Source organism: Brassica napus, chromosome A6 (assembly GCF_020379485.1).
Source record: "Brassica napus cultivar Da-Ae chromosome A6, Da-Ae, whole genome shotgun sequence".
In the NCBI taxonomy this organism is placed as follows: Eukaryota; Viridiplantae; Streptophyta; class Magnoliopsida; order Brassicales; family Brassicaceae; genus Brassica; species Brassica napus.
In genome coordinates this window covers 9,448,198-9,472,143 of record NC_063439.1, presented here as the reverse complement: position 1 = coordinate 9,472,143, position 23,946 = coordinate 9,448,198, and the positions used below count along the sequence as shown (strand labels likewise).

The following is a 23,946-nucleotide window of genomic DNA, read 5'->3' as shown; positions in this document are numbered from 1 at the left end:
ACTCTGTATATCATTAGTTGGCTTGGTTTAATTTTTTAAGGCGCATACATTCTTTAATACATATTTTTTTTTAGAATTTTGGAGATACCATACCACCCAGAATAGTCAGACTTCAGCAATGTATATATTAATCAGCTTCCTAGCTAATGAGAATATTTAGGCTAAAAGAAACCCAAACTTCACATGTACCAAACCACACCTACAAACATTTACAACTTCGTTTGGCATGAACTTGAAAAGCTCTTAATATTCTTACTATATTTATCATAATTTTTTTTGGTCGACTCATAATACCCCAATATTTTATAATTTCAAATTACATATGTCTATGTCTATTTTATTTCACCATTTTGGGGTTTACAGGCCTAATTTTATAGAGATATGGGCATTGGATCTGACCATTTGTCTTAGTTTCTATAAGAACGCAGAACACAAAGTCATAACACACAACTGCGATATCGACCAAGTCAAACATAAGATGCGCGGAAAAGCCTAATTTTAATAGTTGTAAAGTATCCTCGAGACTTTTAAAGTGCTAAACCATATATCAAATTCGAGAACATCATCTAACTTATTAATAATCCCCTTCTCTGATTCAGTGCCTTTTAGATTTGTTGGACTCAGCCCTGCCGAGCATGTATCCTGAGATCTTGCTCATCTCGTATAACAGCCCAGCAGAGAACAAGAAACTGCAACACAAAACAAATCAAACAACAGAGTAAGCTTTTAGCGAGAGAGTTATGAAATGATGTTATATATTAAACAGAACCAATGTTGTTACCAGGTCGTAATGCACACTCGATGCACCGTGCTAGCGGCAACAAGAGCTATGATTTCCGCAAAAACCACTGCCGTGGAAAAAAACGAGAAAACAATGACTTTAATAACTAGCAGAACTTACTACATGTATCAACCAACAAACAAACGAACTTTATTGCATGCCAAGAAATTGACAAAAGACAGCTGCTAACAACATTGGAGGTTCTAGAAACTGGTTCAGTGGAGAAACCTACCTGCACCCCAGCCACTCTTCATGCCAGAAGACTCTTGGAGATTTCCAATGAACTGCAAAAGTAAGTAAACGCATTGACCCAGACTATTATTCGAGAGATCTCAAATTTGTGAACCGGATCAAGTTTGTGAAATAGACTACGGGGAGAGTTGCAGATAAGGGAGCTTACAGTGAGAGAGAAGAGAAAGAGGAGGGAGCTAGTGAAGCCTCCAAGGATCGTGTGCAGCTCAGAGGAAGCTAATTTCCCTCTGTACACTTCTTGGAGCGAGAGCACCACTGTAAACAGGAGAACAGACCCAAGCATTGATGTTCCAACTCCCGCCATTGATTCTTCTTCTAAACACGCATCGGGAAATGATCGATCGCGTCAGCAAACGCTAAAAAAACGTCGCATTCGATACAATCAAACATCAAAATCTAAAGCAGAAACGTCTGCGTGATTGATTACCTTGTAACAAACACAGTAGCAGATCGGATCTTCGCCCCCCTTGTCACGTCCTCACTTTCCACGGTAAATCGCAATGAAGCATGAAGACAGATAAAACGTCGCCGTATTAGTTCAGAAATTCCCTTCCCCGAATTTTGTTTAATAGCTGAAACGTTGTCGTATTATAAATCAGAGGTTTTCGATTAGAATTGGGATTTTGACACTTAAAATGACCACAAAACCCAATCTTTATCGTTATTATTACGAAAATACCCTTACGTCCCAGCTTTTTTTTAACAGCTAAAACGTTGTCGTGTTGACTCAGTTGTTTTATCAGAGGTTCGATTCGAATTGGTCGTGATGGAGCCACCGGAGTGTCCGGTGTGTCTACAATCATACGACGGCGAATCCACACTTCCGCGCGTGCTCTCCTGCGGCCACACGGCGTGCGAAGAATGTCTGACGAACATCCCCAAGAAGTTTCCGGACACAATCCGATGTCCAGCGTGCACCGTTCTCGTCAAGTTCCCACCTCAGGGCCCATCGGCTCTCCCCAAAAACATCGATCTCCTCAGATTGTTCCCTTCGAGCTCAAACCCTACGCCTGACTCCACCCGGAACTCGAAAAACTCCTCCTTTGAATTCGTCACTCGATCATGGCCCGACGAGTTCCACGCCGCTTGGAAAGATCGGGTTTTGCTTCTCGACGCCGTCTCCGTGGAGAGAGAAGGTAGTACTGAATCTGCTTCGTCTTCGCGTTTGTGTGGATGTCTGAACAAGGGTGATGGTGATGGTGATTCAAAGGTTAGTCTTTTACGGGTTGGTTCGTTCCAGCGTCGTGATGATGGGTGTGATTCTGTTTTCGAGTTTAGTTATCTCCTGAGGATGATTAGTTGTCTGTGGGGGATGGAAGAGGGGGAAAGAGACGAGCTTGATGTGATAATGCGTGTTGAAGAGAGAGGTGTCTCTAAAGTTTTTGGCTTGTGGGGTGATTTGAAGAGTGGGGTTTTGTATTTAGTTGGTCAGAAGCTTACTGATTTCTCCTTGGAGGAGTTTGAGGATATCAGTGAAGATGATGCGTCGTGTTTAGCAGTGATTGGTATGCAGTTATGTGAGGCACTTCTCAGTTTGCATAAGGATGGGATATTTGTAGGGTGTTTGAGCGTTTCTTGTGTGAAGTTTGACGAGTTTGGGAATGCTTTTGTTGATTTTATTGAGTTGCTGGAAACTGGAAGGAACGTGTATGGACTTATATCTGAAGAAACTAGCTCTTGCAGCAAACCAGTTGGTGCTTTGGAAATGGGATTGGTTTTGAAGAGATTAGTGGAGAATGGTATTTTCGTTAGCTTCGAGGTGTTGTTTGAATTGTTGAAAAAACAGAACTTGCTGATAACACAGGCCAGCTCAGAATGTATGGTTGCATGTAGCTCCGATGTCTTGCCAGTTTGTGTTCTTCTCCTCATGCTTCTTGGTGGGAAACAATTTTCTGAGGAGCTGATTGAAAGTGTAAGTGGTGTGGATGCAAAAGAATGCGAAGAGAAAAGTGAGGATCTCTTGGTGTTGTACACAGGTCTTATGGAGAAACTAAGTTATATTCTGGAATCTAAACTTAGTGGGAAGTTTAAATCCATGGTTGGAATTCTCCGCCAATGTTGCTGTCTTGATCCCCAGACACGTCCAGTTTTAACTGATCTGTGGAAATGCAACAGGGAGCTGATCATGAATCATAGATTAAGTTCTATGTTTGCATTGGAAAAGAAGAAACCAAGGAAAAGGAAAGAGTTTTGTTTGGTTCTAGGTGAATTATGCCGCCTGGTAGTAGTGGGATCCAAAGAACTAGAAGAAGACTTACCTGGAATGGAAAGTGGCGATGGAGCAGAGGAGGGCAAGCTTGACAAAGATTTTGTTGGGAGACTCTCAGAAGGTAAAATAAAATCTAAGGACCTGCGAGGACACCAAGACAGTGTCACAGGTTTAGCCGTCGGAGGTACACCTTTTAGTTTGACTCTCAGATGAATGTCAAAAAGTACACATTATTCTTCCAAGAGTATTGTTTATATTCTGTTACCTTATATGCTTAGATTGTATATTGTTTCTCTTTTCTATGTGCAGGTGGGTTTCTGTTCAGCTCTTCGCTTGATAAAAATATCCATGTATGGTCTCTTAAGGTACATATGCCATCATCCTTTATTGTGAGAACTGTAAAGCAAGGTTTCTGCGGCTTAGTTTTCCTTCCCATATGTACTAGCTAACTCTAGCTGTATGCAGGATTTCTCCCATGTGCATACATTTAAAGGTCACCAGGATAAAGTAACGGCTTTGATATACATCAAGGGAGTAGAAACAGTATGTGTCAGTGGCGATGGTGGAGGAGGTATATTTGTATGGAGCACAAGTTTCCCTCTGGAAGAACAGCCGCTAAGAAAGTGGTACGAGCCAAAAGACTGGCGATATTCTGGCATTCATGCGTTGGCATATTCAGAAGATGGGTATGTGTACAGTGGCAGTGGAGATAACACTATCAAAGCTTGGTCACTGCAAGTAAGTTTAGTTTTCATTTACACTCTGTATAGCTTGTGTTGATAAGATCTTGAATCATGTTATTGAAGAGATCGATTGTTTTTCTCAGGATGGAAAGCTTGTTTGCACAATGACTGGTCACAAATCTGTAGTATCAACGCTTGTTGTGCTAAATGGAGTACTGTACAGTGGAAGTTGGGATGGAACCGTGCGGCTGTGGAGTCTAAGTGACCACAGTTTTTTGACGGTGTTGGGGGAAGAGACTCAAGGTATTGTAAAGTCTATTCTGTCTCTTGCTGCAGATGAAGGCACCTTAGTGGCAGCTTATCAAAACGGAGATATACAGGTTTTCATTTGTTCTAAAAAAAAACATTTTGCTCGGCTTGCTTCGATTATGTCTTATTCAGTTTCTAAACATATTCTCTTCTTACTTATATCAGATATGGAGGGATGACACATCGATGAAGTCTATGCAAATACAAAGTAGTGCAATTCTCAGCGTTGCCCTGAATGGTAAATGGTTGTTCACTGGAGGTTGGGACAGAACTGTCAATATTCAGGTAGGTAATCCTGATGATACACATACCTTATGACCTGGTATGAAATTTGAGCCTGGGTTTTCCTCCTAACATCTAAACACTGTTTTCTAGGAATTATCTGGGGATGAGATATCTTTAGAGTGTACTCACGTGGGATCGATCCCGGGTTCTTCAGTAGTCACATCTTTGTTATATTGGGAAGGCAAGCTCTTTGCAGGGTTTGCGGATAAAATCATCAAGGTTGATAGCCACTCACTTTCAAATCATGTTCTGTTGTTGAGAATGGTTTGTAACAAAAGTGTTTTGTCTGAAATTTCCAGGTATATTATAGTGGGCGTTAACAAAAACTTCAGTTTCTCATCTTGTTCCTGAAGATTCCAATCTCGAGAGAAGATGATGTGTAATATCTAAATAACAATCACGTGTGTACATATGAATCTTTTGTCACATTTGTTGATATGCAATACATGTAATTCAAAGTTTTCTTATTTCTCTTAGAACTGATATCAAATGATCAATACAAGATAACCCCTTGTGAAGATTGTAGTGAGAATTATAGAGAATGTGAATCTGTACAGTAAAGGAGGGATGGGTGAAACAAATAGAACTTTGTACCCTTCTATGTTTATGTATGTGTTGATGAAGTGAATCAATCATCAAAGAGCCTTTTGATCAAGGCGCTCGTTCCAGTTTAAGCAACGGATCAAGCTTCTAAACCAATCACCGGTCTGATCAGACTTGTTGACTGTCGGGAGTGGATGTTGGCTCATGTATATTCTCACCGAATCTCCCCTTGAAAGTTGTTGCCTTCTCTTTCCATCAAACGAAACCCATGCATTGCTTCGGGCATCATCTGGAATCTGTTTTTGTTCAGAGAGAGTTTGTGAGCAATTTCATACAGCTAATATGAAAGGACATTGTTTTTCATATCGTGGTCTTGATTAAAATATGAGCTTATAGAGTTTCTTGGATGGTTTTAAAGCTAAAATTTATAACTATTTAAAGTGTATTGCTATAAAGATCTAACGTCTGACCTTCAGTTCAAGCTTTGCAGAATCTGGAAGAATGACTGGTCTGAACGAGAGGGAATGTGGGCAGATCGGAGTAAACAACATGCAAGGGACGTTTGGATGCACCTGCAATTTTCGGATTTTTATAAATATCAAACTCACTATAATTTTATAACGGCAAGATACTATTCAGAGATGCCAATGAGATTAATTTATCTTTTTGGTATGTAATGCAGAGTTGAACGTCACTTTAAGTTGTAAAGCTTACCATGGAACCTCCAGCTGCTGTAGAATAAGCAGTACTTCCTGTGGGAGTCGCTACTATAACTCCATCACCTTGTACCTATTATAACATTATTCGTCAACACACAAGAGTAAAGCTTTAACAGTGAAGGGGATTACTTTTTTACAACATGCACTTATTTTCACTTGCTTAAAGATTTAGCCGATTTTGTATATATGGTACGAAAAAGGAACTAAATGGGTACAAACCTTGGTGATAAGACGGTCGTGTTCATAACATTCAATCTTAGAAAGGTATGGGTTGGATCCTCGATCAACAACAATCTCGTTCAGAACATCAAACACTTTACCAGGCATTGCTTTGCCTTTACGATAGATTTCACAACGAAGGCGCATTCGAAGAGTTATATACACCCCATCTAGCGTGTTGTTCCCATGAATTACCCGTTTGAGGTCTTGCCTGAAATCCTCAAACTAAATGGAAAAATATAAAACAATAAGAAGGCTGTCGATGGAAAAAGAGTATTACGACACAGTCAAGAAACAGAAACATGTCGAAAGGCTTACTGGATGTGAAGTGAGAAATCCAAGGGACCCCAGGTTAAATGATACAACGGGAGGGACAGCTCCTTTGAACAAGTTTGATGCATGTAATATCACCCCATCCCCTCCTAAGCATGCCACAAAATCAACCCTTTCATGGAGATCGCTGATATTCAAACAAATGCAAAACACAGTCGGTCATAATCAAGCCGTTGATCGTTAGTCTAGCTTATGTTCACTTAACTTATTCCTATACCTTGTGTCCTGAATGTAAAAGGTCTGGACAAAGCCAAACCCTGGAATCCTGGCAAATACATCATGCACCTCAGGTTCAACCAGAACAGTCATCTTCTCTTGGTGATACAAGAAAGATGCAGCCTGAAACCAAATTCGAAAGAACAACATTTTTTCACGGGTTTCCTAAATTAAATGTGACTTCAATACCCAACAGGGAATTATATAATCTTTTAGATCTGAAAAGAAAAGCGGCTACCTCTTTAGCTTCCTCCATGAGTTCTAGCCCAAGCTTCTTCAGCAGTAAGACAGTTTTTGGGGTAGTTTTCCAAAGAAGCATTTGTTGTTGAGTACTCGGATGTGTGAAGGCTAGCGAAGATTCTGTAACCTTTTCCCTTGTACAAGAGATTCCATCAGTTCGAACTAGGAACATCTCTGCTTTCTTTCTCGACTGCACCCTTACCACACCAGTGGATGAAGCGCACATATTTCCCTCAATAGCTCCAGCCTCATCATCACTGGAATCCGACGAATAAGCATTATTGTTTCTTTTCACAATGCGATTTACGTTATCACTTGGAGGCACCACAGTAGGCTCTGCAGAGAGGCCATTTCCCTGGTTACCCGATATACTTGTATTGATGTTATCAGAAACATTCACATTTCCATTTGAAAGCTTCCCATTGCCAAAATCTGAACTTTGAGAGCTTGCAGGTAGAAAAGTCCCATTGGAGTTTCCTGTCTCCGCAAGTTCTCTTACAGTATCAGTGATCTGATATCCGTTTGTCACTTCAGTATATGAAACTTGCGGACTTGGCACTATTCCCAGTTTTTTGGACTGATTGCTAAGATAACCAGCGGGAGCAATACCTTTGTTCCTCAGGAATTTAGACATTTCTTTTCTTGAAAAGATATTCCCCGTTGGAACTTGAGCTTTAAGAGGATCACTCACCATATTAAATTCAGGTGTATCACGCTCATTGCTTCCAGATTCTTTGCTCTGATTTGAAGCAGAGCTACTATCAATCTCATTGATTTCAGAGACATTATCAGTCTGCTGAGCAGGCCCACCCTTACCAGATACTACAACATTCAATCCAACCTTAGTTTCAGAAACCTCCTGACGCAGCGACTCTTCTGAAACTGGAATTCCTTTCGTCACCGGACGTGTAATGTACTGCTTCCACCTGGAAACCATCGCAGAAGTTCTCCAAACACCTTCTTTACTGTGAACATATATCGGCCTTTTGCTGGTGTCTGATACAACGGAAGCAAACAGCTCGACCTGCTGAGCTAAAGGAGCCATCCTGACTTCAATTGGAATTTTCACCAATGTAATTTTCCCAGCGGAGATTGCATCATCAAGTGCCGCCTGATAGAATGTATCCTTCACGTTTTCAGCTCTCAGGTCAACAATCGTTTTAAACCCTTTTTCAAGTAACCACTTCAATCCTTCCTCGGTTACTTGTCCTCCCCGCCAAAAAGCAATCTCAGACTCGTAGGAGTCAGTGTCCTCTTTCATATTTGACGAGTAAATAGGGTCCCAATTCGCGAATAGCGTCTGGCAAGGGTAACTATCACTGCGTGGAAAACCTGCGTCGTAGCAGACATTCTTAAGCTTCTGTAACTTCCTCCACACAATCCCACTTCTTTCATCATCAGGCGTCAGATAATTCTCGAGAGCAATGTGTAAGCTTTCGCAACACCGTTTCATTTCACCTCTGAAAACAGCAAGCGGTGGAAGTGTATCCTCCGCAACCCCAACGTCATCCAAACTAAACGAACTCATAGAAGATGACCTCCCAGAGAGAATCTCTTTCCTCCCTTTGTTCAAAAGAGATAATATACAGCCAAGCACCGATACTATCTTGTCCTCCAACAACGGCTTCTCCTCAGGCGAGAAATCATACGGAACTCGACATTCACCAGTAACAGGGTTGCATAGCGTCTCCATCAAAGCTCCATGGAGTCGCTCAGCTGATCTAAAGATTCTGCAGTATGCTTCAACCTCAGCAATGTCCCCTGGAACTGGACCGATCCAAGGCAAGTTTGAGGTATCGCGAGATTTCACAGCCTTCAAAAGATCCAAGTAACTGAAGTTAGACGCGAACAGTTCATATCAAAGAACAAACTAGCTTAACATATAAGCAACTATGATCAGCAAATGATTACTCTATTCGAACTATCTCAAGATCTACGCTAAAGAAGAACATCGAATCCTAACCAGCAAACAAAGTGAAAGCATAGACGGGATTCGATTCTTCAAATTGATCGAACATGAAGAAGGAAGTCGGAGAGAAGCGAAATAACCTGAGAATCCAAACCTAAATCGGGAGAAAAGGCCTCAGAGAGCTCCGCCTTGATTACGAATCTCAAGCGGCGTTTAAACGGAACCTCGTTTCTCCGGAATCCGAATCTGAATCGTCCATCGGTGGAGCCACGATCAACGGAGCAGTGGAGGCGGGGAGAGATTCCGGTGGCCGGAGATAACCGACTCATGAGGAAGTGAGGTGTGTGGCAAGCGCAGAAGCATAGGAGCATGGGAGAGAGTGGCGTACACGCAAACGCAATAACGACGAGGGAGCCGCTTCACCGCAGTGGCGGATAATGTTTTGGAGTTTTGCTGAATTTTGGTGGACCTCGTGGTTTCGTCCTCTTCATGGCCGAAGGGGTTTTCAGTAACGACTCTGCTCTTTCCTCTTTGATCGTGACTGGATTGACACTTGAGATTGCGATTGGCCTCCACGCGCTAACGTGTCTGTTTTAGAGATTTGTGACCAGAAAGATTCAACTCGCATTTTCATTTCTTCTTTTTACTATACTACCGTGGGCAAGACATACTTGTAAATAAATCATTTTGAAATTTGAACAGCTTCACCAGACTGAAATTGATTACATAAAATGATAGATTTTTGTATATGTTAACAAACTTACCATCACTTTATAAAAGATAGATTTAAAGAAAAGAAAATTGTTGATAAATACGAACTATTCCACAAAAATTGATTTCTAATATAAAAACATCTGAAAATAATCCATCCACACATATCAGATGATTATAAATAATATAGATTTCGGTTTCTCAGGGACACATGAAATTTCATTATTCATCATCAACAGAAAGAGCAAAGAAAGAAACGCTACCAAAGGACACTCATCAAAAAAAAAAAATCCTTTAAAAATGGCAAAAGAACTATTATATATTAACAATAAAAATGAAGCAAGCAGATGGCAAACAAAACAAATACATAGAACTCTTCCGACTTGGTAAGCTCGAACTGTAAAAAGACAGCAAACTATATGATATGTGATCATATTCGTATCACACGTGGGGCTTGTGGGGGGCTAGAAGGCATTCCAATGATCATTGCTCCGAGGTGTCTCAGCTGTTGTTGTAGTTGTTTTGAACGGCCCCGTAGAACCGAACGGGTCATGGTCATCGAACCCAAACCCGTGATTGTAATCAGAGTCTCTGGTGCTTCCAATCGAGTCGAATCTCGACAATGAGGCTTTAGGTGTCTCGGATGCGTTGTTGTTGTCGTAGCTTTGTGCATTGAAGGAATCATATCTCTGATAATTGAAAGAATCAAACCTGGATGCGAATGGGTCTGGCTCGCTTGTGCTGCGCATCGAGTCTGAGCGGGATAGAGAGAACGCGTCGTTGTCTTTATTGCTGTTGAATGAATCGAAGCGGGAGAAGCTGTTGGAAGAGAAGTCGTCGTGTGCTGCGGGTGTGCTTGGGACAGAGTCGAACATGAAGGGACTTCTTCCTGGGAACAAGCTGTCTGAACGAGGTGTCTCTGACGCAAACGGTTTCCCACCAAAATCAGACGTGCTATAAGCAGGAGTGCTTGGGACAGAGTCGTCGAAGAATGATTTCTTTTCAGGAAACACGCTTCCAGGATAAGCAGGGGTGCTTGGAACTGAGTCATCAAAGAATGATTTCTTTTCAGGAAACGAGCTTCCAGGATAAGCAGGAGTGCTTGGAACCGAGTCGTCGAAGAATGTTTTCTTCTCGGAGAATAAGTTTCCTGGGTAAGCAGGGGTGCTTGGAACAGACTCATCAAAGTATGATTTATTGCCTGAGTAAGAGGCAGTGGTTGTTGCTGGAGTGCTCGGGACAGAACCATCGAACAAAGAAGGTTTTGCAGTGAAACCGTCGTTTGCATTAGCCGGGGGGCTTGGGACAGAATCAGAAAATATAGATAGTTTAGGAGGGAGGAAGTCATTTGATAGGGTGGAGCCAGTTTTTATAGGCTTGATGCTGAAGTCATCGAATCCGAACCCAAATCCAAAGTCATTATCACGCTTCTCATGATCCTTGTCCTGCGTAAACAAACAACATTCAAAATAGTTAAATTAAGATTACAAAGCATCAAATATTAATGCCAAAATGATAACATAGAGCACGTGACCACATTATACCTTTCCGTTGTCAGGGTTGAAGCTTGAAACTGAATCTGTCTCATCGTGAGAGTCATAGTTTACAGTTTTGCCAGCAGAAGCAGTAGATTCACCATCATCATGGCCATTTTCACTGATAAAAAAATTTGAGTAAAATGAAGACAAATGTTAGTCACCCGAGATGTGTAAGAACATATAACACTCTATTTTCCTCATTTTATGAAAGCACATAAAATCCACAGTTAAGAACGATGCAATCCATAACACACACGGTCTAAAACAAAAAGCATACCTCTTCGAATCTTTGGTACGGGGTGAACCGTCAGCTTCAATACTCTCTCTAACATTAGAATCATCCAGAGATCCGTTTCTATCTGTTTTACCATCTGAATGTTCAGATGCCTCTTCACCACTGCTTGGCTTTTTCTCTGTTTTAGACACGACATCTGAGGATGAAACGTCTGCACTTTCATTTGAAGAGACAGTAAGTTCCTTCTTCCAAGCAGATGATTTTTCCTTCGGTGGGGCAATGACATTCTGGACATCAAGTGTAAGCTCCTTGACGAAGGTAAACCCTGGAATTAGAGAAAAATTAGTAGGCAAAGTTCAAGGGTTCAACTTCAAAATGCATACCCTGTTTTGGAAGACAGATAGCCCAAAAGCAAAAACCAAAATTATAAAGAAAAAAAAAAGAATTTTGTTTAAACATCTAAAACCATGCTTCCTCCATAATCTCACCTTCCTCCTCTAGCTTATCCCAGTCTTCATCCCAATCAGCAGCACCTTCTTGGATTCCAGGCTGCCAACCTGTAAAACGTGAGGAAATCCCATGAATATATCGAAAGGAAGATACAACCGGTATAAAGTTGTATAGATAGAAGTCTTTCTGGCAACAATACATAAAGGGCCAAATATACCGAGTTTCGTGTTGTACAAAAGCATCAACGTTTAATAAAATTCTTGAATGATAAAATTACTAAATTTTAAATTTACAGCCAGAATGGTAACCTTTCACCACTGATCAAGAAAATATAATACTAAAGATGAACTTGAAAGGAGAAGGGGTAAATCTTATACCAAAAGGAAGCTCCACCAGAGAAGTGGGTTTGCCACGTACTCCATATTGCTTGCAGCGCTCATTCAAATTTTTAATCAGTTCCTCAAGTCCCGATTGGATGTGTTCAGTACGCTCCTACAAGACAACATTCAGTAAAATAGAATTACCAAATCACATTAAACCAGCTAGATAGCACGTTGGGTTTACCTTAACAATATTGTCATCAAGCTTGCCTTCTTCAAATTTGACTATAGCCTGGTACAGTTCCATTTTCTTCTCCTGCATTTCAAAAAGGGAAGTTTATCATATTTTTGAAGGCGACATCCAGCTACAGACAATTCAAAGTACACCATGCTCCTGAGATGATACTTCTAAACTACCTGTATATCTCGGAATGTGGCCTCTTCAATAGTCAATTTAGAGCCTACATTGCCAGACTTCTTGTATTTCTCCTCATATTTTTTTGCTAGAGATTCAAGCTGGTTTACAGGTAGTTTTTGTTAGGTAATCAAATTGGATCTCCGATACAATTATAGAAGTACGGTGCAACAGAAACTCTATACCTCACGTTTATCACCCGAGACTCTCTCCGTAATCTCATTGTACCGGTTGTCACATCTGCTCTTGTATAAAACCTGTCACCCAAGGACCAAATGGAGAAGGTTATAGAAACTGATAGTTGGTAATAATAATGAGAAGTTATACTTACAAGTTCCTGCATCTTAGCATGGAAGAACTCAATTTTCTGCTTGGAATCAGCTATTTCTTTTTCAAGCTCATCCACCTGAATAGCAAAATACAAGAAGTTGAGAAAAAAAAAAGAAACGGCAGTCAAACGAAATTATAGGTTACGTCAATAAAGACTACATGGACAACTGATCACGTATGCAAGAAAAGCACACAAATTGTAGTAATTAGCTTCAAACAGGTTTAGAAGTAAAATAAGAACTATGCATAGTTCTCAGAGGCTGTTTGTTTATTCCATTCATAAAGGACTTGGAAACTTATAATCTGGAATATGACTACCAAAATCTACAATTATTCATATTAGTGACCTTCCCATATGAAGAAAAGTGTCTCACGCTAACCAAATAAATTCACCACATTAGCACATTAAAATCAGAGAGAAATCAGAGAGTGCCTTTTTATCAACAGCAGTAGCTTCTTCAAATTTCGAGTTGAGTGCATCTTGTTCCTCTTTGCTAAGTTGATCCACCAGATGTTTTTCCAACTCAGGCATTTTACGCTTTGGCTGAGTGGGCTGGACCAATCCATCACTAGGAGAGAGAGGAACCGGCCTTGGAGGCTTTCCTTTGGGAATTGCTGGTGGCCTCGAGCCCCCATGAACTTGACCTACAATATTTGGTCCAAGAATGAATCTGCCTACTTCAGAATAATAATGGAAGTAATACAGAAAAAGGTTGGTGTGATGCAATACCATGTGGATGTCCCCAGGATGCATTGCCATGTGGTGCCACAGATTGACCAGGAGAGGTAAACATGCTCTCACTAGATATTATAGTGCTTGGGAACACTGGGGGAAGAGGTCGGCCTTCTCTGTAACGCTCCATTAGGTAAACAGCAATACAGAACTCCCTCAAGGAGAGCATGCTATCATTATCTTGATCGGATAAATCCCATACCTGCTTCAAAGCCTCTGTAATACCAGGAAACAACATTGAAAACACACATAAAACGGTCTATACTCCCCAGGTAAAGTATAACAATTTCTGCTCGAGACAACATAAATATAATTATCCACTTATAGCCAAAACATGGAACAAAACAAGAAAACTAAAGATGCACCTACAATGGTAGGGTAGTTGATCAGTGCTATACAAACAAATATACATAACTAGAGAAGTGCCACTTAATTATCATGCATGTTTACCATTATAAAACACAAGCTCAAACTGAAACTAAACTAGTGCTCAACGGATGAAGCAGCAAAAAAGTAAATGTAGCCTACCTCGCGGGAGCTTCCAACTTAAGAACAGATTCCGAGCCTGGTGCCCGGTGATCTTTCCGTCCCTATCTGTGTCAACTTGCACAAAAACCTTGGTATATTTCTGGACATCAGCTGGAGTCATTTTTGGCCAAGGGGCTTGGGGCTGGTAGTGGGGTTGGTGTTGGGGTCGGGGCTGGGGTTGGTGGTGGGGTTGGGGCCGGGGATAATGCTGAGGTTGGGGCTGGGGATGGGGTTGGTGGCGAGGTTGGGGCTGCGGTTGGGGCTGCGGTTGGGGCTGGGGTGGCTGAGACTGACGCTGGGTCAACTGACTGGAAGCTGAAATCCCAACTCCAACAGTAGAGCCAGTTGTACCAGAAGCTGCACCGGCGGGAACAAATGACTGCCCTAAATTTCCAGTAAGCTGATTCTGAACACCAACAGGATGCTGGTTCAATGAACCACGCTGTGGGATGGAACTTTGCCTAGCTACAGACTGTGCAACTTCGGGAGCCACAACAGTTCCAGTAGAAACAGATGAGATGCCCATTGTTGACGGAGTTCCAGTAGTATGTTGTTTTGGCTGCGTGGAAGCAACTGAAAACACATCTCCGAAAATTGAGTCAGAGGGAAAACCGTTTCCTGATGCAGCCAGTTCCTTGGCTACCAATTGATTGGATGGAGCATCTAAAGGAGCCGATGCAGGCACTGGTACTTGCGGTCTGGCTGTTGTAGAGCTTATTACTGCAGGTGTCATATGCGGCTTTGGTATATTGTTAGCAGTTGAGTTAGGTGCTGTCAAACCATATCCACTTTGACTCGAAGGAATTTGTGAATTCACTTGCACAGAGGGCCCAACACTTCTGCCGCTGATCCAATTAGATGGCACAGGTTGGTTTGCGGTACGAGGCGCAATAGTCCCTCCAGGTGGCATACCCTGGCTTTGAAAATTTTGCGGTGGTTGAGATGGAGGTGGCCCAGTAAATTGGTTCTGCTGGCCGGGGACAACTTGCTGATTACTAGTGCTCACGTTTCCACCCATTTGAGGTCCTCTCATAGCAGCTGTCACTGATGTAACTCCCGGAGTTTGTGCAACAGGTCCCCTGGGCTGTGGAGAAGGTGTTGCAGCAAGATTTATTTTGGGAGCAGGGATATTGGCTGAAGCAGGACTATAGATTGCAGCCTTGACAATCTCAGGAGTCAATTCCCGTCTACTTTGTGCGACAGTCACCAACTTTAGAGCATTGTAAAACTCCGCTCGACCGAGGTAACCAGCCTTTTTTGCATTTGCGTAGGACCATACCTACAAGGATGAAAAAAGAAGAAGCTACACCATTAACAATCCAAAGATTAGTTGCTCAGAAACGTGTGAAATTATTTAAATATGCAGTATTCCCTTATTGCACGCGAAGCTCTATGCATATGCATGTCACAGACAAGTAGATACATCTAAATTGCTTCTGTATCGTTCAATATGCTATATGAACATATCCACTAGACCACAATGCCTTATCTAATAGTAACAGTATAGATTACAAATACATAAACTGGACTACGAGCTTCAGAATGAAGAGAGAGGTCCCTCAACCACCCAGAAGAGAACAAATTTGATAAATTAACGTCACACTTCTACCAACGATCACACAGATCAAAGATCCAATCCAAAACCTATAGGAACTACAAGTATTCTCCATCGTTTCATAACAATCAAAAGAAGGAAAATAGATGAAGATAAGGGGAAAGAACCTGAGCAAGGACGGGTTTAGGCAAATTGGAGCCTTGGAAGAAACCGACAGCCTCAGCTCCACTGATACGGCCATCTCCATCCAAATCTGCTCTCCTGAAATACGTATCGAACAGATCCTGGCCCCCCGTCGGTCTCGGCGCCGCCATTTGAGGATGATCCGAAATCTAGCAGCGAAGACAGTCTCCAGAAGCTTTCGCCATTAAAAAAAAAGCACAGAAGAACGCGATCCAATCGTGGAAAAACCCTAATTCGTAAGGCTAACCGATCGCAATCGTAGATCGGTAGGAGAGGGAGAGCACCAACGTCGCAGGGAGTCGAGATTGAAAGCGAAGGCGAGATGGGATCGGTGAAGGTGAAGAGAGAGCGACGGCGAGGAGAAGGAGAGAGAGAGGTAACGGATGTCGGTGATGATTCGCCGACAGAGAAACAATCCGGGATTTGAGATGGATACCGGTACAGCGCGATGGACGAGCAGATTTTGGGAAAGTTATGTGGCAACAAAGATCGTATAACAGCCTCGAGATGCAAATAATAATAATACGGATACAGCTAATAATAATACGGACAAAATTTTCAAAACCGGTCCAGATCTTGGTTCGGTATGGTAAAATTGGGTTAATGATCAACCATATTTTAATTTTTTTTTAGTCTTTTGTAAATAAAACGAAAAAAATGTCGAATTTTGAACCAGCAGTTTTGGTGAGTTTGACTAGTTTTAAACCGGTTTTAACGGTTTAATTTAAATCTGATTTTTAACACAATTCACAACAGATAGAAAATGAATAAGGTTTGACCGGTTTAATTGACCGGTCCGGTCTGGTTCTTAAAATACTGGAATTTCTTACCGTGGAATTAAATATTTATCGAAATATATAATCCACAATTTACAACGCTCTTTCAGAGAGCTTTATCCACTTCCCATGGCGTCTTCCGCCGCTTCTCCCTCCTTATCTCTACTCTCACTCACTTCAAAACCTCCTCCATCTCCCTCCTCCGCCACCGCCACCACGCATCGTATTTTCCCTTCATTCAGAACCAACGCCGGTTTCGCGCCTCTGAGACTAAACCCCCGCCGCGGCCGTTCAATCATCGTCAAAGTAGACGACGGCGATGCCGACGGCGGAGGTCAGGACGAGTACGACATGGACGACGAGGAAGTGGAGGAAGTGGACAACAAGAAGGACTACGACGTCGAGTACGACCCCTTGGCCGCAGCGATGGCAGCCGCAAGCGGCGGCGGCGGCGACGGGGATATCGCGTTCGTGCAGAGCAAGAGCTTCATATCGACGCAGGGGTGGGACTCGGAGATGGTGGTTGATTACAGGATAAACGAAGACGAGTTCCATAAGATCAGCTTGCTGGACTGCGACTTCTTCATCAGGAAACCGCCTGATCCTGATAACGATGTTTATGACTTCAGAGAGGTTTGTGAAGAAGTTCTCTCTGCTTTTAACGTTGGATTCACACTGTCTCCTGTTTTTATACGGCGGCGTTTTTGATGTGGTGGTTGCAGATGTATGTGACTCCTCCGGATACAGATATTTACTCAATTCCAAGAGTTCTTGCTCCAATGCCTCAAAAGGTCGGAATCGGATCCAAGTTTTAGTTACGTATCAGTAGTCTTGTCTGTATGGTGATAGTAACGGCTTTGTATTAATGTTGTTTACAACAAGTACAGTATATCCGATGTGCGATGAGTGACTATGGATGTTACGATGTCACCGAACCGCCTATTGATGCTCCCAGAGATCCACTATACAAATCTGTGAGGGAGATATCCAAGGTATTGAAGTTGATGTTGTCTTTGATGCATAGATTCTTAAGCAACATGTTTTGACAAGGAAGCACTTAGTTCTGTTTTGGGAACGAAATGCACCAAGAAAAGCCTCAGGGATGACATCTATTCGAAACTTGTTAGTTTAGCTATGTAGTTACACTTGTCTTTATCGTGTTTATTCATTTTTGCAGGTTTTCTTGACAAAGCATTATCGGAACAGAAGGTTAAACGACCCAGAGTTTGTGTTAGACCTTGAAGAGATCTATGTTATTGACTCCAAGACGAAGTCAATCACCAGAGCCAGAGTTCTGGTATGAACCATTGTTGTCTTCCAGTTTATCTATCTAGCCATTATTAACAAGTTTCCGTTCATAGTCTGAGCACAAACCTCAAATGTAGACCGTATCCAATTGGGTATTTTTGATGGATTGACATATTCTCTTAGCCAAACATGTCTCATGTTATTATAGTGTTACAAAGCTGGTGTATTATTATAAATTTATAATGGTACATCCATATCTAGTACTGAATCACATAGTTTTGAGTTGTTAATTTTTGAAATTCCATGTGTGGTTCGAAGCTGCATAACTATTGTCCCTCCCATATTCTAAGGTTTTGGATTGTTTCACTTTCAGGTGACAGTTCCGGGAGGAAGAAAAAGGGATAGGAAGGATGACTTGCTTGTGATACGTGATAATGGAAACTCCTTTAAAATCATACACGCGGTAGCATTCCATTTCCAAACACGTTTCGTCGGGCAGTCATTTGTATTACTTCACCTAGCTTTATCCGTCTTCTATCTATGTTTATATATTTTTGCTTCTTTCAGGGGGAAAGAGATGACCCGACAACGGTAATAGAAAGGGAAGAGTGGACTAAAACTCGAGAAGACATGGAGAAACATCTCAGAAAGCTACGAGACTTCAGTGTCTCAAATTGGTTCTAAAAAATTCCGAGATGAACCAAGCGACAAGTCAGTAAAATTTTCTTCTTGGGATGGAGTACGAGAGCAGATGGAGGGGCCAAAGATGTGTTGTTCCATGGTAGACAATGTTTTCTGACCCCATAATGTACTTTACTAGCTAGCAGCAGAGTTGAATGCGTGCGTGAGTGGATCATATAGGCTCTACAATAGAACGAGTGTATGCAGATGCAATAGTTTTAATGAACTTTGTTCAATGACTAGAGAAACTAGATTATGTGTTTTGTTAGTTAACAACAGTTTCATTATTTGCAACTAAGGTGTTTCGACGGTGTTTGATTCGTGATCTAGTGAGGAGATATTCACGATTGATTGTTATGAAACTTAGCCGGCGTGTCGTTTTATTAGGATACGAAGGCATTAAAACGGCAGGTATTCTGTTATTCTCACCACGTGTACGGTGTCATGTCTGATCGTTTGGTTTTCAATTCACGTGAATGGGATGACACATGGCAGAGTTAGCCGACAGTAGCTTTCAATGTCGGGTGGGCGGTTCCATCGGCCCATTCTGTGACCAAACATTAACTTCCTTATTCATTCACCACCTCTATGTTACTTCAGACGACACGCAAAAATAGAAAACACAAAAAACACCCATAGTTCCGTGATCGATGATGTATGGGATTCGTTAAGCATAATACGTGTATACCATGAATGTGTTCAATATTGTTATTAAACCATTCTATTAGTACACGTTATAATCGAATTCAACTGAGATTTGAAAAAATGATGAATGTAATAATCCATTGAATATATACATGCTTCCGTAGACTGGAACATATATTCACACGTTATTAAGTGTTATAAACTATAATAAATCATCTTTTAGAAGAAAAACAAAGACTTGTCTAAGAATTAAATTGAATAAAAAGGAATTGCAGGATAACATAAAAAGAAGATTGTCGTGAAGCAGCATTGGTCAAAGACTCAAAATGGGATTAAATTAACGGTAAGAGGACCATAAGAAGGTACGTGATAATGTATATGAAGCTTATTAGTATAAGTTCAGCTATTGAGGTCAAAACCAAAAAAGGGAAACAACGTGACCCATTTGTTTGCTAATTATTTATCTATACTTAAATCTTTGAATCGCCAACCCTACCAAAAAAAAAAGAATCAAACAAAAGACTAAGAATAAATCGTTGACGACAACGAAAATAATTAAAGGAGCGAATCATATAAAACAAAAAAGGAATAGATACAAAATATTTATGAAAATCATATGTTTACTTTATAGTATTGTCCACTCATTTACATGGCACTACGTTCTATAAAAGTAACCGATAACGGTGGAACATGCCGTATTTAATACGTAGATTTCTTTTATGCTGCTTGGTTTGGTACTATATTATATACACGTGGTAATATTAATGAGTTTTCACCTGTTTCCCTTTTTTTGGGTTTAATTTTCATTTGTTTTCTTGGTGAAGTGATCTTTATTTAGGGGTAAAATTTATAAGTAAGTGAATGCATATTTTATCTCCTAAACACACAGAATTTACATATAAACTCCACTCCATCATTTTAGACTTTAATATATTCGTTGGATGGAAATATCTGAAATTTTATAAAACTAATACTTTGACTGAAACAAGAAAGGATATTTCAAAAGAAATGGAAAATACTTAAAAGCTAGCTAGAATAAAGACCAAAAAATATAATTAATGTCGAGAATGAAGACCAAAAATATAATTAATGCATTTATCCAAATGAAATTTCTAAAATGTCTGCTCCTCCTCCATTCTTCTCCTCACTCTTCTCTTTTCTCAGAGGCTGCTGAAACCAAAATCAAAGCCACCACAGAGAGAGAAGAGTTTCTCTTCGTAGCCATCTAATAATCATTTCGTGTCTCCAGGGATCACACTTCCTGAAAGGATTCAACGTATTCACCTGAAATTCAGAAACCCATTTTGACAAAACTGAGAAAAAAAGAAGCGTGCAAGAGACAGATAGATAGAGATGACCGAAAACGACGTCGTTACAGGAGGAGGAGGTTGTACTGTTATTGTTGGCGTGAAGTTTGATACGTCGAGCAGTGAGCTGCTGGATTGGGCTTTGGTTAAGGTCGCTGAACCGGGTGATACCATCATCGCTCTTCACATTCTCACCAATGGTATCTTTTTTGTTTCTTAAAGCTTCGATTTTTTTGGAAATGGTTTTTCCTTATGTTTACTCTCTGAATTTGGATTTTATGTAGAGATCACCGATCAAGCCGTCAACTCTACGTTTCTCTCCCTTGTTAAAACTCTCGACTCTGTTCGTGAAGTCTATGAAGGTCTCTGCAAATTGAAACAGGTAATAATAATATACAAAAAAAAGCTGACAACTTTTGCTTCCTTCACGAGTCATCAGTTTCTAAAGAGATTCCTTTTTTTTTTAATAGGTTGAGTTGAAGCTGAAGCTATGCCGGGGCTCTTCTTCTCGAAAGGTTCTTGTTAGAGAAGCAAAACTGTGTAATGCATCCAAAGTTGTGGTTGGAGTTTCCAAAAGTTACCATACAATTCATTCTTCTGTCTCAGTGGCTAAGTACTTAGCCAGGAAACTATCAAAAGACTGCTGGGTTATGGCTGTTGACAACGGGAAAGTCATGTTTCAGAAAGATGGTTCCCCATTGACCATTCGCCAATCTAAAGGTTTGGCCTTTCTTTTTCCTCTTTTGAGTTTCTAAATTTTTCATGTGGTGGTTATTTGTGTGTGTGTTAGTGTTTGAAACTCTTCTTTCTTGGGCTTGGTTTTTGTCATAGGGAAAGGTAATGCTCGTAGGAACACATTGTCTAGCTTCTTTCAGATGCCTGTCACATTGCAAAAGAATACAAAAGTAGTTAACAACTCGGAGGAGGGAGAGGAAAAAGAAGAGGAGGATCGTTCCAATGGCCATAGTCTACGGCCACAGGCTTTAGTGCCTTCCTGCGTTGGGAATCGCTCTGTTTGTGGAAATGTATCTGGATCGTCCTGTTATGATGTTGATCAAGATGAAAACGCTGATGATTTCGACAAGTCAATGGCCTCTGAACCGGCAAAAGCTCCGGAAGATTTGACCAGATTCATCAATCTTCTGGTAAAGGAGATTCCTGAGTTTAGACCAGGCTGGCCTTTGCTTTGTCGTGTACCTTCTTCAGATGTGTTAAGTAATGTTCCAAGAAGTTCTTCGTACAGAAAAATACCAGTTGCTCAGTGGGTGCTGAAGCTGCCCTCTAGGACCAACTCTGCTGTTGGGAGTTCAGACACTAAGCAGATTGGTTTTGGTTTTTCTGAATCTGAAGATGATAATGGTAAGTTGTCTAGCTTGAACGCTGAAGGCCCAGCAGTTGTTCCTGATGGTAATGATTCTGTGATCGTGGTGTCTTCTCCTGATAATATTCCAGAGGAATTAGAGGGGCTTCATGAGAGGGTCTCCACATCTTGCCAGTCCTTTAAGTACAATGAGCTTGTGTCAGTGACATCAAACTTTTGTCCTGGTTTGTTCCTCTCCTCCTCAGATGAGCTACAAAAAGTCATTTTAAGACTCTATTGTAATATATGATTTTGCCTGATTAAGAAAAGCAATGTCATTTTCAGATAATTTCATTGGAAAAGGAGGAAGCAGCAAGGTGTATAGAGGTTCCCTGCCCAATGGAAGAGAGGTTGCAGTGAAGATTCTCAAGCAAACCAAAGGAGTATTGAATGATTTTGTGGCAGAGATTGACATTATCACAACCTTAAACCACAAGAACGTTATTTCCCTCTTAGGTTACTGCTTTGAAGACAATAACCTCTTACTTGTATACAATTATCTCTCAAGAGGAAGCCTTGAAGAGAATCTTCATGGTAAGACTCTGACCCTTTTTAGCCAGTAGCCACCTTCAGATTCTCTTAATGTTTGTGGTTCTAACATTGCATGGTTTGAGATTAGGCAACAAGAGAGATTCGGTTGCGTTTGGTTGGAACGAGAGATATAAGGTGGCTGTGGGAATAGCTGAGGCGTTGGACTATCTGCATAACAGTGCTCCACAAGCTGTCATTCACAGAGATGTTAAGTCATCAAACATATTGTTATCTGATGATTTTGAGCCACAAGTAAGGTTTTTTTTTTTTTCAGTTTTCTAGTTTTCATAAAAAAGTGAGATGCTAAAACAAAGGAGATCTTGTTTCACAGCTTTCTGATTTTGGGCTTGCAAAGTGGGCGTCGGTATCTACAACGCAGACCATCTGCTCTGATGTCTCAGGCACCTTTGGGTGAGAAACAAAAATACAAAACCAAATTTTGTTGGATGAAATTTGTTTAAGAGATGACTATTTTGAAACGGTTATGCGCTTCTTGGTGCAGGTACTTAGCTCCAGAGTACTTTATGTATGGTAAGATGAACAATAAGATAGATGTGTATGCATATGGTGTTGTACTCCTCGAGCTTCTTTCTGGAAGAAAACCTATAAATAGCGAATCTCCAAAGGCTCGAGAGAGTCTTGTTATGTGGGTATGTGGATATATAGAAGAAGTTACTACATTGAATGGTCTTTCTATGCTATTGCTAATTAACAGATATGCTTTTACACTTGCAGGCGAAACCAATTCTGGAAGATGGAGATTATTCTCAGTTACTGGACCCTAGTTTGCTAGATGACAACGATGGTGACCAGATGGAGAGGATGGCGTTAGCTGCCACTCTTTGTATAAGACATAATCCTCAATCTAGGCCAGATATGGGAATGGTGAGTCGACTTCTTATCCTCGGATCTTGGCTTGTACAATAGTAATAACGGTTGTTAATGTTGTGACAATATGCAGGTCTTAAACCTTGTTAAAGGTGACATGGAGATACTAAAGTGGGCAAAGGAAGAGATTAGTAGCGGTTTAGAGGATTCAAAGCTACTCAAAGACGAGAAACTGCATAGGTCAAATCTACAGTCACATCTAAACCTAGCGTTCCTTGACATGGAAGACGACGCACACTCCATGGTAAGCATGGATCAAGGCATCTCCGTGGAGGATTATCTTAAAGGCAGGGAAAGCCGCTCATCAAGCTTCAACTGAGCATTGTTCTATTGACAACAACAAATCACAATGGCAAAACTGTCCAAGCTGAAGATGGTCAAGACTCTCTCTCTCTTGTATGTGACTCGCAAGGTACCAGTGAGTGTATATTATATAGTGAAAGAAAAGGTGTTTCTTTTCATTTGGATAGGTTGGTGGATGTGTTGTGGTGTGGGTTCTACTCCCCCTCCTCCCTCCCTTGGTTTAGAGTTATAAAATGCAGCTTTTAATTGTAATGCGGGTATGTTTTACAACTATATGTGCATTCCTTGATCCTAATGGATCAAAGTGAATTTTCTTTGTCATGTATTTGCTCATACCTGTCACTATCTAACATTATCTTGTTGAAATGCATTATTTCATTCATAGCCTATCACAATCCTAAAGATTATCTTCTCTTAACTCAACTCTGAAAAAGACAAAAAACTATGTGTGGCACTGAATCAATCAAGGTTATGTAGTAATAGATGACACAAATATCTTGGGCCCAAAATA

The 23,946-nt window shown here is 41.0% G+C and overlaps 6 protein-coding genes across 8 annotated transcripts; 3 read left to right on the top strand and 3 right to left on the bottom strand.

The window, feature by feature from the left end:
• Positions 1–388: 388 nt before the first annotated feature.
• On the bottom strand, positions 389–1,625 carry LOC106351619 (keratinocyte-associated protein 2-like). 3 transcript variants are annotated; one of them, XM_013791395.3, is made up of 5 exons: positions 1,461–1,625; positions 1,182–1,348; positions 1,014–1,065; positions 782–848; positions 389–689 (listed from the first exon to the last, which is right to left on the bottom strand). In XM_013791395.3, the coding sequence occupies exons 2-5, from the start codon at positions 1,335–1,337 to the stop codon at positions 596–598; spliced, it is 369 nt and encodes a 122-aa protein (XP_013646849.1). In that variant the 5' UTR covers positions 1,338–1,348; positions 1,461–1,625; the 3' UTR covers positions 389–595. The 3 variants fall into 3 exon arrangements, with proteins under 3 accessions (XP_013646849.1, XP_013646850.1, XP_022543931.1); XM_013791396.3 differs by having other exon boundaries at positions 1,182–1,389; positions 1,461–1,610; XM_022688210.2 differs by having other exon boundaries at positions 1,182–1,345; positions 1,461–1,595.
• Positions 1,626–1,755: 130 nt separating this feature from the next.
• LOC106347373 lies at positions 1,756–5,039 on the top strand. Its single transcript, XM_013786900.3, has 7 exons — positions 1,756–3,426; positions 3,552–3,607; positions 3,708–3,980; positions 4,069–4,305; positions 4,400–4,519; positions 4,610–4,738; positions 4,819–5,039. Exons 1-7 carry the CDS (start codon positions 1,800–1,802, stop codon positions 4,837–4,839), a joined length of 2,463 nt encoding a protein of 820 aa, XP_013642354.2. The 5' UTR covers positions 1,756–1,799; the 3' UTR covers positions 4,840–5,039.
• Positions 4,969–9,231, bottom strand: LOC106347372 (NAD kinase 2, chloroplastic). The gene is made up of 8 exons (XM_013786899.3): positions 8,839–9,231; positions 6,788–8,602; positions 6,551–6,672; positions 6,319–6,460; positions 6,001–6,225; positions 5,777–5,851; positions 5,533–5,634; positions 4,969–5,358 (listed from the first exon to the last, which is right to left on the bottom strand). The coding sequence occupies exons 1-8, from the start codon at positions 9,067–9,069 to the stop codon at positions 5,155–5,157; spliced, it is 2,916 nt and encodes a 971-aa protein (XP_013642353.2). The 5' UTR covers positions 9,070–9,231; the 3' UTR covers positions 4,969–5,154.
• Positions 9,232–9,519: 288 nt separating this feature from the next.
• Positions 9,520–16,202, bottom strand: LOC106347370 (epidermal growth factor receptor substrate 15-like 1). Its single transcript, XM_048782567.1, has 13 exons — positions 15,681–16,202; positions 13,959–15,237; positions 13,428–13,646; positions 13,131–13,342; positions 12,699–12,773; positions 12,553–12,624; positions 12,370–12,468; positions 12,197–12,268; positions 12,010–12,124; positions 11,671–11,739; positions 11,225–11,507; positions 10,954–11,065; positions 9,520–10,854 (listed from the first exon to the last, which is right to left on the bottom strand). The coding sequence occupies exons 1-13, from the start codon at positions 15,825–15,827 to the stop codon at positions 9,874–9,876; spliced, it is 3,735 nt and encodes a 1,244-aa protein (XP_048638524.1). The 5' UTR covers positions 15,828–16,202; the 3' UTR covers positions 9,520–9,873.
• Positions 16,203–16,567: 365 nt separating this feature from the next.
• Positions 16,568–18,719, top strand: LOC106347369 (PLASTID TRANSCRIPTIONALLY ACTIVE protein 6, chloroplastic). The gene is made up of 6 exons (XM_013786894.3): positions 16,568–17,105; positions 17,195–17,263; positions 17,360–17,464; positions 17,650–17,769; positions 18,094–18,183; positions 18,288–18,719. Exons 1-6 carry the CDS (start codon positions 16,602–16,604, stop codon positions 18,402–18,404), a joined length of 1,005 nt encoding a protein of 334 aa, XP_013642348.2. The 5' UTR covers positions 16,568–16,601; the 3' UTR covers positions 18,405–18,719.
• A 1,413-nt stretch (positions 18,720–20,132) lies between these two features.
• LOC106347368 (protein kinase STUNTED) lies at positions 20,133–23,822 on the top strand. The gene is made up of 10 exons (XM_013786893.3): positions 20,133–20,553; positions 20,638–20,735; positions 20,824–21,073; positions 21,185–21,898; positions 21,999–22,247; positions 22,333–22,496; positions 22,576–22,655; positions 22,747–22,894; positions 22,980–23,129; positions 23,206–23,822. The coding sequence occupies exons 1-10, from the start codon at positions 20,400–20,402 to the stop codon at positions 23,449–23,451; spliced, it is 2,253 nt and encodes a 750-aa protein (XP_013642347.2). The 5' UTR covers positions 20,133–20,399; the 3' UTR covers positions 23,452–23,822.
• Positions 23,823–23,946: the final 124 nt, after the last annotated feature.